This window comes from Antechinus flavipes, chromosome 2, assembly GCF_016432865.1.
Source record: "Antechinus flavipes isolate AdamAnt ecotype Samford, QLD, Australia chromosome 2, AdamAnt_v2, whole genome shotgun sequence".
NCBI lineage: Eukaryota > Metazoa > Chordata > Mammalia > Dasyuromorphia > Dasyuridae > Antechinus > Antechinus flavipes.
Genome location: NC_067399.1, coordinates 654489578 through 654502452, shown reverse-complemented (window position 1 = coordinate 654502452; position 12875 = coordinate 654489578). Strand labels below are relative to the sequence as shown.

At 43.2% G+C, this 12875-nt stretch overlaps 2 protein-coding genes across 2 annotated transcripts in view; both read left to right on the top strand.

Moving 5' to 3' along the window:
• LOC127546996 (A disintegrin and metalloproteinase with thrombospondin motifs 14-like) overlaps positions 1-6655 on the top strand; it is a 51375-nt gene extending 44720 nt beyond the window's left edge. Inside the window, exons 3-4 of the mRNA XM_051973862.1 lie at positions 4130-4286; positions 6588-6655. Of these exons, the coding sequence (XP_051829822.1) occupies positions 4130-4286; positions 6588-6655 (225 nt within the window). The remainder of the gene's footprint in view (positions 1-4129; positions 4287-6587) is intronic.
• Positions 6656-10933: 4278 nt separating this feature from the next.
• The window catches only part of LOC127546994 (A disintegrin and metalloproteinase with thrombospondin motifs 14-like), a 64829-nt gene continuing 62887 nt past the window's right edge, over positions 10934-12875 (top strand). Inside the window, exons 1-2 of the mRNA XM_051973861.1 lie at positions 10934-10961; positions 12063-12259. Coding sequence (XP_051829821.1) covers positions 10934-10961; positions 12063-12259 — 225 coding nt within the window. The remainder of the gene's footprint in view (positions 10962-12062; positions 12260-12875) is intronic.

Genomic DNA, 12875 nt, shown 5'->3' with positions numbered 1-12875 from the left:
CTCTCTCTCTTTCTCTTTCTCTCTGTATCTGTCTCTGTTTTTCTCTGTCTCTGTGTCTCTATGTCTCTGTATCTCTCTGTCTCTCTCATAGCACCTTACTCCCAGGGTTATTGTGAGGATCAAAAGAGATAGTATTTATAAAATGTTAGCAGCACCGTGCCTGGAACATAGTAGGTACTATATAAACACTGTTTGAAGTTTCTCAGAAAAGAGATTTCTTTTATTTTCTGTGTTTCACTGTTTACTCACTGTTGTTATTATTTTATGTGTATTGGGGGATGATGATATAAAGTATGGAGGTCTTTTAAAAAAAAACAAATATGCTCCCACCCTAGTGCCTCTTTTGGCAGATGTGACCATGGACTCTCTTTCTCTTTTTTTTTTTAATATCTTTTTATTGATAGAACGCATGCCAGGGTAACTTTTTACAGCATTATTCCTTGCACTCACTTCTGTTCCGATTTTTCCCCTCCCTCCCTCCACCCCTTCCCCCAGATGGCAAGCAGTTCTATATATGTTAAACATGTCACAGTATATCCTAGATACAATATATGTGTGCAGAACCGAACAGTTCTCTTGTTGCACAGGGAGAATTGAATTCAGAAAGTATAAATAACCCGGGAAGAAAAACCATAAATGCAAGCAGTTTATATTCATTTCCAGTGTTCTTTCTCTGGGTGTAGCTGCTTCTGTCCATCCTTGATCAATTGAAACTGAATTAGCTCTCTTTATTGAAGAGATCCACTTCCATCAGAATACATCCTCAAACAGTATCGTTGTTGAGGTATATAATGATCTCCTGGTTCTGCTCATTTCACTCAGCATCAGTTCATTTAAGTCTTGCCAGTCCTCTCTGTATTCATCCCATTGGTCATTCCTTACAGAACAATAATATTCCATAACATTCATATACCACAATTTACTCAACCATTCTCCAATTGATGGACATCCTTTCATTTTCCAGCTTCTAGCCACTACAAACAGGGCTGCCACATTCTTGCACATGCAGGTCCCTTTCCTTTCTTTAATATCTCTTTGGGGTATAAGCCCAGTAGAAACACTGCTGGATCAAAGGATATGCACAGTTTGATAACTTTTTGAGCATAGTTCCAAATTGCTCTCCAGAATGGCTGGATGTGTTCACAATTCCACCAACAATGTATCAGTGTCCCTGTTTTCCCACATCCCCTCCAACATTCCCCATAATCTTTCCCTGTCATTCTAGCCAATCTGACAGGTGTGTAGTGGTATCTCAGAGTTGTCTTAATTTGCATTTCTCTGATTAATAATGATTTGGAGCATATTTTCATATGTTTATAAATAGTTTTAATTTCTTCGTCTGAGAATTGTCTGTTCATATCCTTTGACCATTTATCAATTGGAGAATGTGACCATGGACTCTCAAAAACCCTGCCCACAGAACCCAAGATCTGGAACAGTTCTATTCAGTCAGGGCCTAGGGTTGTGTGCAACAAATCAATCTATATACATGCATTTATTAAACACTACTATATGCCAAGCATTATATTAAGCACTGAGGGTACATAGAAGTATAACAATCCTTTCTCAAGTAGCTTATATCCTATTAAAGGACAGATGGAGAAATGGATCCAGTGCTGGGGTTGGAGTCCTTGGTTCAATCCTGACCTATTGTTAACTTACAAATTAGTTATATAATATAGTAATATTCTATAATAATATTAATACCATCGTATTATTATATTAGCTGTGTGACAACAGGCTAGTAACAACCTGCTAGTTTGTTTTGCTCAGTTGTAAACGGAGGAGGTTATAGTTCATAACCTCCAAGTTTGAAACCAGTGTTCCTGTGGGCAGAGTCTTGGCCACCAGGTGATAATTTAAAAAGAATTTTAAAAATTAGTCCCAACAACATGTGAAGTCCATTGCCAAGCCATTGTGTTAGTGAAGGGGGCACCCACTCACATAGAACACTGACCCCTTGAAGTATTTCAGCCAGCCAGCATTTAGTGGCTCAGGCAAAAAGCAATGATTAAGCACCTATTATGTTCTAGTCAATGAGCTAAGTTCTGGAAATACAAGAAAAGTCAAAAGATAATTCCTGCTCTCAGAGAGTCCACAGTCTAATGGGGAGAGGACATGTGAATTGATGTGTATAATATATGGGGTAAATTAAATAGAATCACCAGAAGGAGGTTACTGGTGGGGTATTGACCGAGTTAGGGAAAAGCTTCCTGGAGAAGGGGGGGATTGTGGGTCGGAAGACATCAAGGAGGCTCAGAGACAGCGGTGTGGAGGGTGGCCTTCCAGGAATGGGGGTGAGGTTCTTTTTTTAAAACTGAGTCCTTTGGAAGCCTTCAGCTGATACCAAGATCTTAGCACCTGTTCTCACTGCTCTGGGGCTTTCCACTCTCAGAGCTGTGGATCAGTCTCGATTTATCATTTCTCCTGGTCTTCAGTCTTATCCAGCTCAGTCACCAACCTTCCTCACCAAACTCAGTGCTATGTTTTCCAAATATATTTCCATTTTCATCATCCCTTAAGGGATCGCTGCTTTATAAAGAGAATGCAGCCAGTGCCACCATCTTTCCCCCTCAGGTTAACTGAATTACCCAAAGTCTCACAGTTAGTAAATGACACTCAGGTTTGAACCCCAAACTCTAGCCTGAGATCGAAGGTTCTCCATGCTTCCACTCTGGTCCCTCATGCCTTTGTAATATTACTATTATTATTGTTTTTGACTAGACTTGTGATTGACTAGTGCAGGGAACTCTGGGTAAGGAACTAACTCCCTTTATCAATGCAACTTATCTTGTAATATAAGTCTTCCATAGTATCCCGGAGGGAGGAGAAGTTGCTCAATAGCCTGTATGTGTGAGAGAGAGGTCTTAAAGCTTCCTCTTCCTAGTCCCTACTTCCTGAGGTTGTTACATGGATCAAATGAGATAGGCGAGTAAGGTGCTTTCCTCAAAGGACAGTTGTATATTAGCTATTCTTAATCTTCTTGATTCCAAGCTCATCTCTCCATGCTCTGAGTCCTAGAGGTATTAAATTTGCTGCCTTCCTCCCAGTGCAGCCCGCCAACTCAGTGCGGGAGTTCCCAACCAGATGAAAATGTCATGGAGAAATGTTTAGCAAAATAAACCAAAATACAATACAATGTGTTTAATGTCAATCTGTGGTTTTCTAAGTCATTGCCTCCTCATCCCATCCCATCCCATCCCATCCCATCCCATCCCATCCCATCCCATCACTTGCCATCCCATCCCATCCCTTCCCATCCCATCTCATCCCTTCCCATCCCATTCCTTCCCATTCCTTCCCATCCCATCCCTTCCCATCCCATCTTATCCCTTCCCATCCCATTCCTTCCCATCCCTTCCCATCCCATCCCATCCCTTCCCTTCCCATCCCATCCCATCCCATCCCATCCCATCCCTTCCCTTCCCATCCCATCCCATCCCATCCCATCCCATCCCATCCCATCCCTTCCCATCCCATCCCTTCCCATCCCATCCTATCCCTTCCCATCCCATCCCATCCCATCCCATCTCATCCCATCCCATCCCTTCCCATCCCATCCTATCCCTTCCCATCCCATCCCATCCCATCCCTTCCCATCCCATCCCATCCCTTCCAATGCCTGTCATGTAGAACCACATAGTGGATATCTCAAGAAATATTAGTGCCATTTAAGCCTTTTGAAAACTTGTACAAAGCTTTTTTTTCTTCTAAAGCTTGGGACTAAGCTGAGCCTTTGGGATACCCTGCAAGTAACTGATAGTTACTACCTTTTCTAAGAACTTAGTCCGCTTACTGAGGCTGGTGCAGTCATGAATATTGTATGTTTACTCTTTTGTTTCCAAGGTTATTTCTTTAAAATCTTGTGCTTTTAAAAGATTCAAAATAAACCTTTCACTGTTTTACTTTGTGAATCTCCCTTTTTAGGGCCTGGTTTGAGATGTCCTGTTTCTAATCACAATACTATGCAATAGTGTGCCATGTGCTTTGGGTTTTACTCTCTACCTGTATGCATCGATGTTACATGTAACATGTATGATATGTATATGTCATGTATATATGTCCTGCTATGTATTTATATGTTAATTTTTTCTCTCTCCTTTCATTGATCCACACCTGTGGTCTTTAGGCCGGCCTGATCCGCACAGACAGCAGCGAATACTTCATCGAGCCCCTGGAGAGAGGTCAGCAGGCAAAGGAGGAGACTGGGCGGGCGCATATCGTCTACAGCCGGGCAGCTATCAGACTGGAGAAGGCAGAGCCCCAGGGAGACCTCCACAATGAAGGTAGGACCTCGGGGAGAGGGAGGCGAGGGAGGAGAGGGTCTGCAGGGAGAGCAGCAATAACAGCTAATTGTCCTATGGGTTCTCCGACTTAGAGAATGGTTTATAGTGTCAGCCACCCTGATATTTATGAGAGCCTGTGAGGTAGGAGGTGCCACCATTATTATTCTCACTCGACAGAAAAGCAAACTGAGCCTGTGGAATGAAGTGTTCAAGGCCCTGCAGCTTATTAGCAACGACCTGAGTCCAAATCTGTCCTTCTGCCCTTTTTCTCTTATGGAATATGAACCCTGGTCTAAACCACATCCCTAGGAGGCAAATCTCAGGCAATGGGCCTCTTCTCTCTGGTTCTTAGGCTCTTTATCTCAAAAATGGGAATAATTGGTCATGATAAATTTATCTTTTTAAAGATCTTCCCTTTTTCCCTTTCTTCTCCTCTTCCTTCCTTCCTTCCTTCCTTCCTTCCTTCCTTCCTTCCTTCCTTCCTTCCTTCCTTCCTTCCTTCCTTCCTTCCTTCCTTCCTTCCTTCCTTCCTTCCTTCCTTCCTTCCTTCCTTCCTTTTTGTTTCTTTCCTTCTTCCCTCTCTCTCCTTATTTCTCTCCTCCCACTTCCCCTCTTCCACCATCATATACATGCACACAGATTATTCTTTGCATGTTGTAGAACTCTTCCTCTCTAAGTATAGATCCAGAGGTCTTAATTCTTTCTACTTGCCACTATTATTTTTTTATTTTTAATTAAAGCTTTTTATTTTCAAAACATATGCATGGATAATTTTTCAACACGAATCCTTGCAAAACCTTATGTTTCAATTTTCCCTCCCCTTCCCTCACTTCCTCCCCTACTTGGCAAGTAATCTAATATATGTTAAAGATGGAATATATGTTAAGTCCAATATATGTGTATATATACGCAATTATCTTGCTGCACAAGAAAAATCAAATCAAACTGGAAAAAATGAGAAAAAATAAAATGCAAGCCAACAACAACAAAGAGTGAGAATATTATGTTGTAGTCCACACTCAGCTCCCACAGGCCTCTCTCTGGATCAAGATGGCTCTCTTCATCATTGAAAAATTGGAACTGGTTTGAATCATCTCATTGTTAAGAAGAGCCAAGTCCATCAGAATTGATCATTGTATAGTCTCATTGTTGCCATGTACAATGATCTCCTGCTTCTGCTCATTTCACTCAACATCAGTTCACGTAAGCCTCTCTGAAATTCTCCTGCTGGTCATTTCTTACAGAGCCACTATTATGTTTTGAGGGACCTGAATGGATCTGAGGCTTAGCCACATCTGTGTAATAACAACCTCACTGGAACAAAGGCTTCTTGGCCAATAGATTGACACCCCTCAATGACTTCTTCCTTTTCCACCCTTAGGATGATGGGTTTTAGTACAGAATTTAAGAGGAGGCAACCTGGTGCCATGGAGAGAGCTCTGGATTTAGAGTCTGGAGGATGGAGCTAAGCTTCTGACTTTGGGGCTTCCTAGGACTGTGTTGGAGGTCCAGTCACTTGTGCTCTCTGGACCTCAGTTTCTTCATCTGTAAAGTTAAAGACACAGCCAGAGGACTCCAAAGTCTCTTCCAGCTCCAGGTCCTCAACCCTGTGATTAAATGCTCATGGTCACCATGGTTTTGTGGCACCTCGTGACCACCCCATCCTTACTCTGCTCCCTTTTAATCAGCTTTCTCACCATCACTTTGGATCCAATAGTAACAGCTGACATTTAGATAGTTCTTCCAGGTTTGCTAAGGGCTTTTTACTTATCACCTCATTTGATACTCATAACAATACTGCCAGGGAGGGACTACACAATTTAGAATAATTATAGCCCCTTTTCCCAGAAACCCACTGAGGGTGAGAAAAATTTAGGGATCTAATTGTGGTCTCTTAGCTGGTAAATGTCAGAGGCAAGATTTGAACTCAAGTCTTATAATCTATCTACTATCCCATGCTGCTGTTCTATACCAGCCCTCTTCCTGTCATCAGTCAAGAAACATTTTTGTCAGTTAACAGACATTTATTAAGTGCTTCCTGAGTATCAGGCACTGTACTAGTGCTTGTCAATTCATTCTGCTCCATGTTTTGGGGAAATATGCAGACCTTTCCCATTGCTGTTTCTCCCATTGTTTGTCCTCTCTCATCTCTACCTTCTGCAGAGTCCTTTGACCCCTTTAACTCTAACATGTGAGAGCTGGTCACCTCCCTAAACAAGCTCGGGGACCCTTCGAAGGATCAGTAGGGGAAACCTGTCGCTTTCAGTGGTCTTGTCACTTAGACCTCATCCTGCTTTGCAGTCATTGGCCAAGTGCTGGCCCCAGTGGAACTTGGCCAGGAAGTGTCTTTGGGCCAGAAGAAGGTGTGAAGATTTATTTATACAGAGACATGGCAATCTTCTAGAATAGACATGTTTTTTCTTGAAATTAGTAGCTTGGGAGTGGCTGAGGATGAGATTGGGAAACTCACGGAAACCCCAAGGCTCAATTGCCTCAAAATAGAATTCTTTTCACAAAGTACCAGCTGCTCTTTAAGAGCTGCTAATAAAAGAGGGGAAAGCTTGGAGACTGGGGAAGGTTTTTGAGTTGATGGGTGAAGGGGGAGTCCTGAGTGACTGATCTCATCTCTTTGGGGATGGCAGGTGGTTCACTTTGGAACTTTCCCAGAAGGCTGGTGTGCAGGCTGAGAGCCAATCTTGGGGCTGGGTAATTTGTTCCTGGGGCTAAATCAGTTTACATCTATTTCTAATTAAAAAAAAAAAGGCAAATCATCATCTCCTTTGGGGAGAGGGAAGCTCTGATCCTGGTGATTGGACTCAATGAGAATTGTCCCGGACTCAAGAGTCAGAAGACCCAAGCTGGAATCTTAGCTTAACCCTTATTATGTTTCAAACCTTAAACAATTTACACTTCTTTGTGCTTTGGTTTCCTCATCTGTGAGATGGGCATAATTATGCTTACAGTAACATTGGATAGCTGTAAGGATCATAGGGTCATAGATTTAGATCTGGAAAAGATCTTACAGGTGATCCCATTCAAATCTGTTTTACTGATGACAACACCAAGTTACAAGACAGTTGAATGACTAAGCACAAAGCTAGTGTCAGAGTCAGCGTTTAACCCAAAGAAGATAATGTGGAAGAAATATTTTCTAAGCTGAAAATGATGTGTAAAAATAATAATAATTGATATCCTAGATTATATGTAATAGAAACATAATAAACATTTGTATTATATTTTCTGACTGACTTTATATTTGACTCTCACAACTGTCCTGTGAGGGAGATACAATGGGATTATCGTCTCAGTTTTACAGATAAGGAAACTGAGGCTCCGTTTATGTTCTTGGTCACAGAAATAACAGGTGCCCAGGGCATGGGATTGAAGTGCAGGTGTCTTTTGACTCCTGTATTACTATGCCTCCTGTATCCCCTGCCCCTGGAATTTGAGCTCATGCATGTCAGTTATTATTGTTTTGACAATATTCTGGAGCTGGAAGTGACTTCAGAAGTCCCCGAGCAGAGGTTGTTTGGGTCTTTCTCTGTATGGGAGTGTCCGACACACAATTAGTAGTTAATCAGTTTTTGGGGACTGACTTCATTGCATTGTATTTGTTTTGTGTTTAATTAGGTGGGCACATGTAGCACTGGCTTTCCCTTCTGAGCAGGAAGTGATCTTTGAGGATGAGAATACTTTCCTTTTTGGTTTTTCATGTGCAGCCCCTGGAGTATAATGGGTGTTCATTCAGTACTTTCACTGAATTGAATTGAAGAGGAATCTTTTGATGACATTCTTGACAAATGGTCATCTGGCATTGCATGGAAGGGTGCTGAGCTTAGAAGTCAACTCCTGCTACTCACTACCTTTCTATCTGAGTTTCCTCATCTGTAAAATCAAGGTCTTGAAGATCCATTGCTGCTCTGGATGTTTCTATGACTTTCAGTGATGGAAAACCAACCATCCGATGCCTTAGTCTTCAGGAAGAGTGGGCAAAAAGAACTCCATCAGGGCTAAATGAGGGTTTGAGATGTATGGAAGGGTGATCTTTTCCTCTCCTGCCTTTTCTTCCTCCTCATGTGACCACAACTGCCTTCCATCTTACTCTGAACTTGCAGTTGTGGGCTCGGGGGATAAAGACTTGGCCACCAGCCTACAACGCTACTTCTTTAGAAAGAAAAGGGGAGAGAGGCAAAAGTAGGGAAAGAATTTCTTGGACTCCCCTGCCTCAGGCTCAGTTATTTTCAGGATGTTGCTGATGAAGAGAAGTGAACCTTAGGCTAAAGTCAGAGATGGAGGCAGGATGCCAGAAGGGAATTTAGGTCGGAGTGCAGCTATATTTAATGTTCTCTACTGAGTCAAAGCCTTCTCACTGTGGGTTCCTGGTGGTCTCCTTGTGTGTCTGAAAAAGACCCTCCACATCTGAACAAATAGGCCTATTCCCATGAGGCTTATGGCCAAGGAGTCAGAGGCCAATCATCAACTTCGTTATATACTTTAAAGATCTGGGGCTTTGATGAAGCACTCTGTGCTTCTCTGAGTGTCCGATTTCAAGCAAGGAAGACTCGGTGCCTGCAAAGGTGGCACCCAGGGAATTGGGCCTTCATGACCCCAACTGATTTGTAGAACTTGAAGCATCGTATGTATGTTAGTTCTTCTTCTTAATCTGTCCTATGGAATATCAGAGCTACGAGGGATGTGAGACTACTGAATGTCAGAGCTTACAGAGACCTTTCTTGTTATTTTTTTAGTCATATCTAACTCTTTGTGACCCCATTTGGGGTTTTCTTGGCAGGGACACTGATTGGCCATTTCCTTCTCCAGCTCCTTTTACAGTTGAGGGGGATGGAGGCAAACCGGGTCAAGTGACTTGTTCAGGATTACACAGCTAGTAAGTGCCCGAGGCCAGATTTGAACTCATAAAAAATGAGTGGTCCCATTCCAGGTCCAGTGCTCGGTGCACTATGGTGCCCCCTGGTGGCCTAGAGAGACCTTAGAACACAACATGTCAGAGCTGGAGAGAACCAGGAGAAGCCTTAGATTTCTCTCCCCATCCTGACCTAGCACCAAATGTGACTGCTGACCATTGGAGTTAGTCACTTTTGGTGACTCAGGTCACCAAAGCTCCTTGATGCAGATGCTCTCTGCCTTGATGGGACCGGAGGCTTTCTGGGAGCAGCTGCCAAAAAAAAGGGAAAGGACCCTGGCCTCCAGGACATGTGCATTTCCCAGCCAGAGGATTAGGGAACTTTGTTAGAGCAATGACAAGCATCCAGAGGGGGACCCTTGATCAGAGTTATTGGAGGAACTTCAGGCTGGGCAGGCAGCTGCTGTTCAGGGTGGGTGTGTTCCACATCCCTGGACACTCACAGGGTCAGGCAGCTCCACGTCCGGAATGTGCCACGCCTGCGAAGCCCTTCTTGGAGAAACATGGGTTCTGGCCAAAAATAGCTTAATGGTGGTCCTGCTCAGAATGAATGGGGTTACTTATTTCAGCCCTTTGGGGAGCCATGATGTCATCAGCTCTGTCCACCAGAATCCTCTCTGCCTTAAGAAGATAGTTTCATTTATTCATTTATTCAACAAGCCTCTATTAAATACCTTCTATATGCAAGTCTCTTAATAGCAAATAGCATCTCCTAAGTACCTACTATGTGTCAAGTCTCTTAATAATAGCCATATTCTAATAGCATCTCCTAAGGACCTACTATGTGTCAAGTCTCTTAATAGCCATATTCTAATACCATCTCCTAAGTATCTACTATGTATCAAGTCTCTTAATAATAGCCATATTCTAATAGAATCTCCTAAGTACCTACTATGTGTCAAGTCTCTTAATAGCAATATTCTAATAGCATCTCCTAATTACGTACTATGTGTCAATTATCTTAATGGTAATATACTAATAGTATCTCCTAAATATCTACTATGTGTCAAGATTCTTAATAATAGTCATATTCTAATAGCATCTCCTAAGGACCTTCTATGTATCAAGTCTCTTAATGGTAACATACGAATAGCATCTCCTAAGTATCTACTATGTGTCACGTCTCTTAATAATAGCCATATTCTAATAGTATCTCCCAAGTACCTACTATGTGTCACATCTCTTAATAGCAATATGCTAATAGCATTTTCTAAGTACCTACTATGTGTCAAGTCTCTTAATAGCCATATTCTTCCAAATGTCTTATATCTTATATCCTCTGGTCATGGAACACTGTAGTTCCTGAAAATTTAAACATGAACATTGGTCAGGAAGGCAAAGTGAAAGGCGGGTGATGGGTGTGAGCAGCCAGCAACACATACCAAATCGACTTGAAGAACTGAAGTCACGGATGTCAGCAAAGGAATGTCTGACTGAAAGAGAAAATGTGTAGATCATAAGGCAAATGCTCCTTGGGTACCCTTCTAAGGTCAAGAGAAGTGAAGAAGGCCTTTTGCATGTTGGGTAGATGGCTTTGGATGAAGGCAGAGACAAGAATAAGGAAGGATGGTCAAGTGTGGATTGGTGGTTATTGCGGTTTATTGGAGTGTGCCATCCAATGTTCATTCATTTTTGCCAACTAAGAACCTACTGTGTGCAGAAATCTCTGACGAGGATTATTAAGTTTAGGTGAGACAGAGTTTCTACCCTCCTGGAGCCCACTATGTACAGAAAATATGAGACATACCCAGGTACTTCTAATGCTCAATAGTACCTATCTTAGAGACCATCTTTGTATTTTCCATACCTGTCACATAGTAGATAATAAATGTTTGTTGATTGATTGACAAACACATTAAAGAGATGAACAAAAATAAAGTGTGATCCAAGAAGGAGCCAATTTGGAGATGAGGAAAGGCTTTTGTGGAGGAGGTAGCATTGAGCTGGGCTCCAGGAGAGGCAGAAATTCAGTGAGTGAAAACTGAAATGAAGGGTGGGCGTTCTAAGCACAGGGACAAAACTGAACAATGATTCTGGAGTGGAAAAATTCAGAGCGGACAAGTAGTTCAGTTTGATGGGAACTTCAAACAGTATTTGATGAGGACTAATATGAGCTAAGGTTGAAACATAAGAGACATCATTGTAGGGAATTTTGAAGGCCGGCTAAGGATTCTGAACTTTCCTTGGTTGGAGGTAAGGAACCCTTCCAGAGATTGTGCATTGTTGTGGTTGAAAATTTTCATTACATGGTGACCAAGCTTCTCTTTCGCTGAGGGAAACATAAATAGTTGGCTCACGTGGCATCCCAGTGCTTCATACTTAAAGAGAAACAGGAGATGGACTGGCTTGTGTGACATGAAGCAAGGCTAGTTCACTGAACCAGAGGGTGTGAAAGGGAGGGAGGTTTCATGAGTCTGGAAGGCCCACGGAAGGGCAGCCTGCACTGGTCAGAAGAGATCTTTGAGACTCTTCCACCCAATCCTTGATTTCATAAATAGGGAAACTGAAGCCCAGGGAGTGAAAATGAGAAATCCAAAGTCATAGAGTAAATGAATGACTGAGTTGGGACTCAAATCTGAATCCTGGTTCTTAATCCCTTGCAGTTTATCCCATTACTTCAGAGGCCAAGAAGTGGGTCTGAACCCTAATATTTGTCTGGTCCGGAGGAAGTTTCCTGGCGTGGATTCTTGGCAGATCTAGCACCCAGGAGGGGAGTGTGTGTGTGTGTGTGTGTGTGTGTGTGTGTGTGTGTGTGTATGTGTGTATGTGTGTGTGTGTGTGTGTGTGTGTGTGTGTGTGTGTATGTCCTGAGGTGTGGTTAAGCCTTCACCATGGCCTTTCTCCTTTTGCAGTCCCAGACTTTGGCCCCAGGGAGCTCCCCAACCTGCTGGACTCAGTGGCGGAGCAACTGGGAGAGGCCCAGAGAAAGCGGCGTCACGCCAAGCCGGGCGACTACACCATCGAGGTGCTGCTGGCTGTGGACGACTCGGTGGTGCGCTTCCATGGCAAGGAGCACGTCCAGAACTATGTCCTGACTCTCATGAACATAGTGAGTGGGGCTCGCCTACCTTGGGGCTGGGAGAGGGGTCTGCAGCCCGTCAAGCGAGGCGAGAGCAGCTTGCTCCTCTCATTCTCTTAGCAGGCGTTTAATTAAGTGCTTTCTGTCTGCCAGGCCCTGTGCCAAGTGCTGGGGACAAAAGAAAGGCCTTATCTTCCAGAGATCGCGTGTCTGCCCCAAAGGGGCTCACATGTGGAATTGGGGAGACGAGATACAGATGGAAGGTGACCTTAGAAGTCGGGTACTAGCAGGGGTGCAGGAGAAACAGGGAAGCTGCTTGCAGAAGGTGGCATTTAAGTTGAATCTTGAAGGAAGTCGGGACAGAGGTGATAGGGAGAGTGTTTTAGGCACGGGGATGGCACTGAGTTAGGAGTTGGGGTTTCAGGTACAGGGAGAAAAAGTAGATAATCTATATGGGAACCAACTGAGAAATAACCTGTCTTGGGGCCATGTCTCTTCTGGGTGAATTTCATCCATTCACTTATTCATTCATTCATTCATTCAACAAGGGTGTATTCAGTGTCTGCTGCATGTAATACAGCTGGGGGTAAGGGTGAGGGAAAATTTAGATAAGGCAGGGTCCTGCCTTCTTGGACCTGGCTCTCCA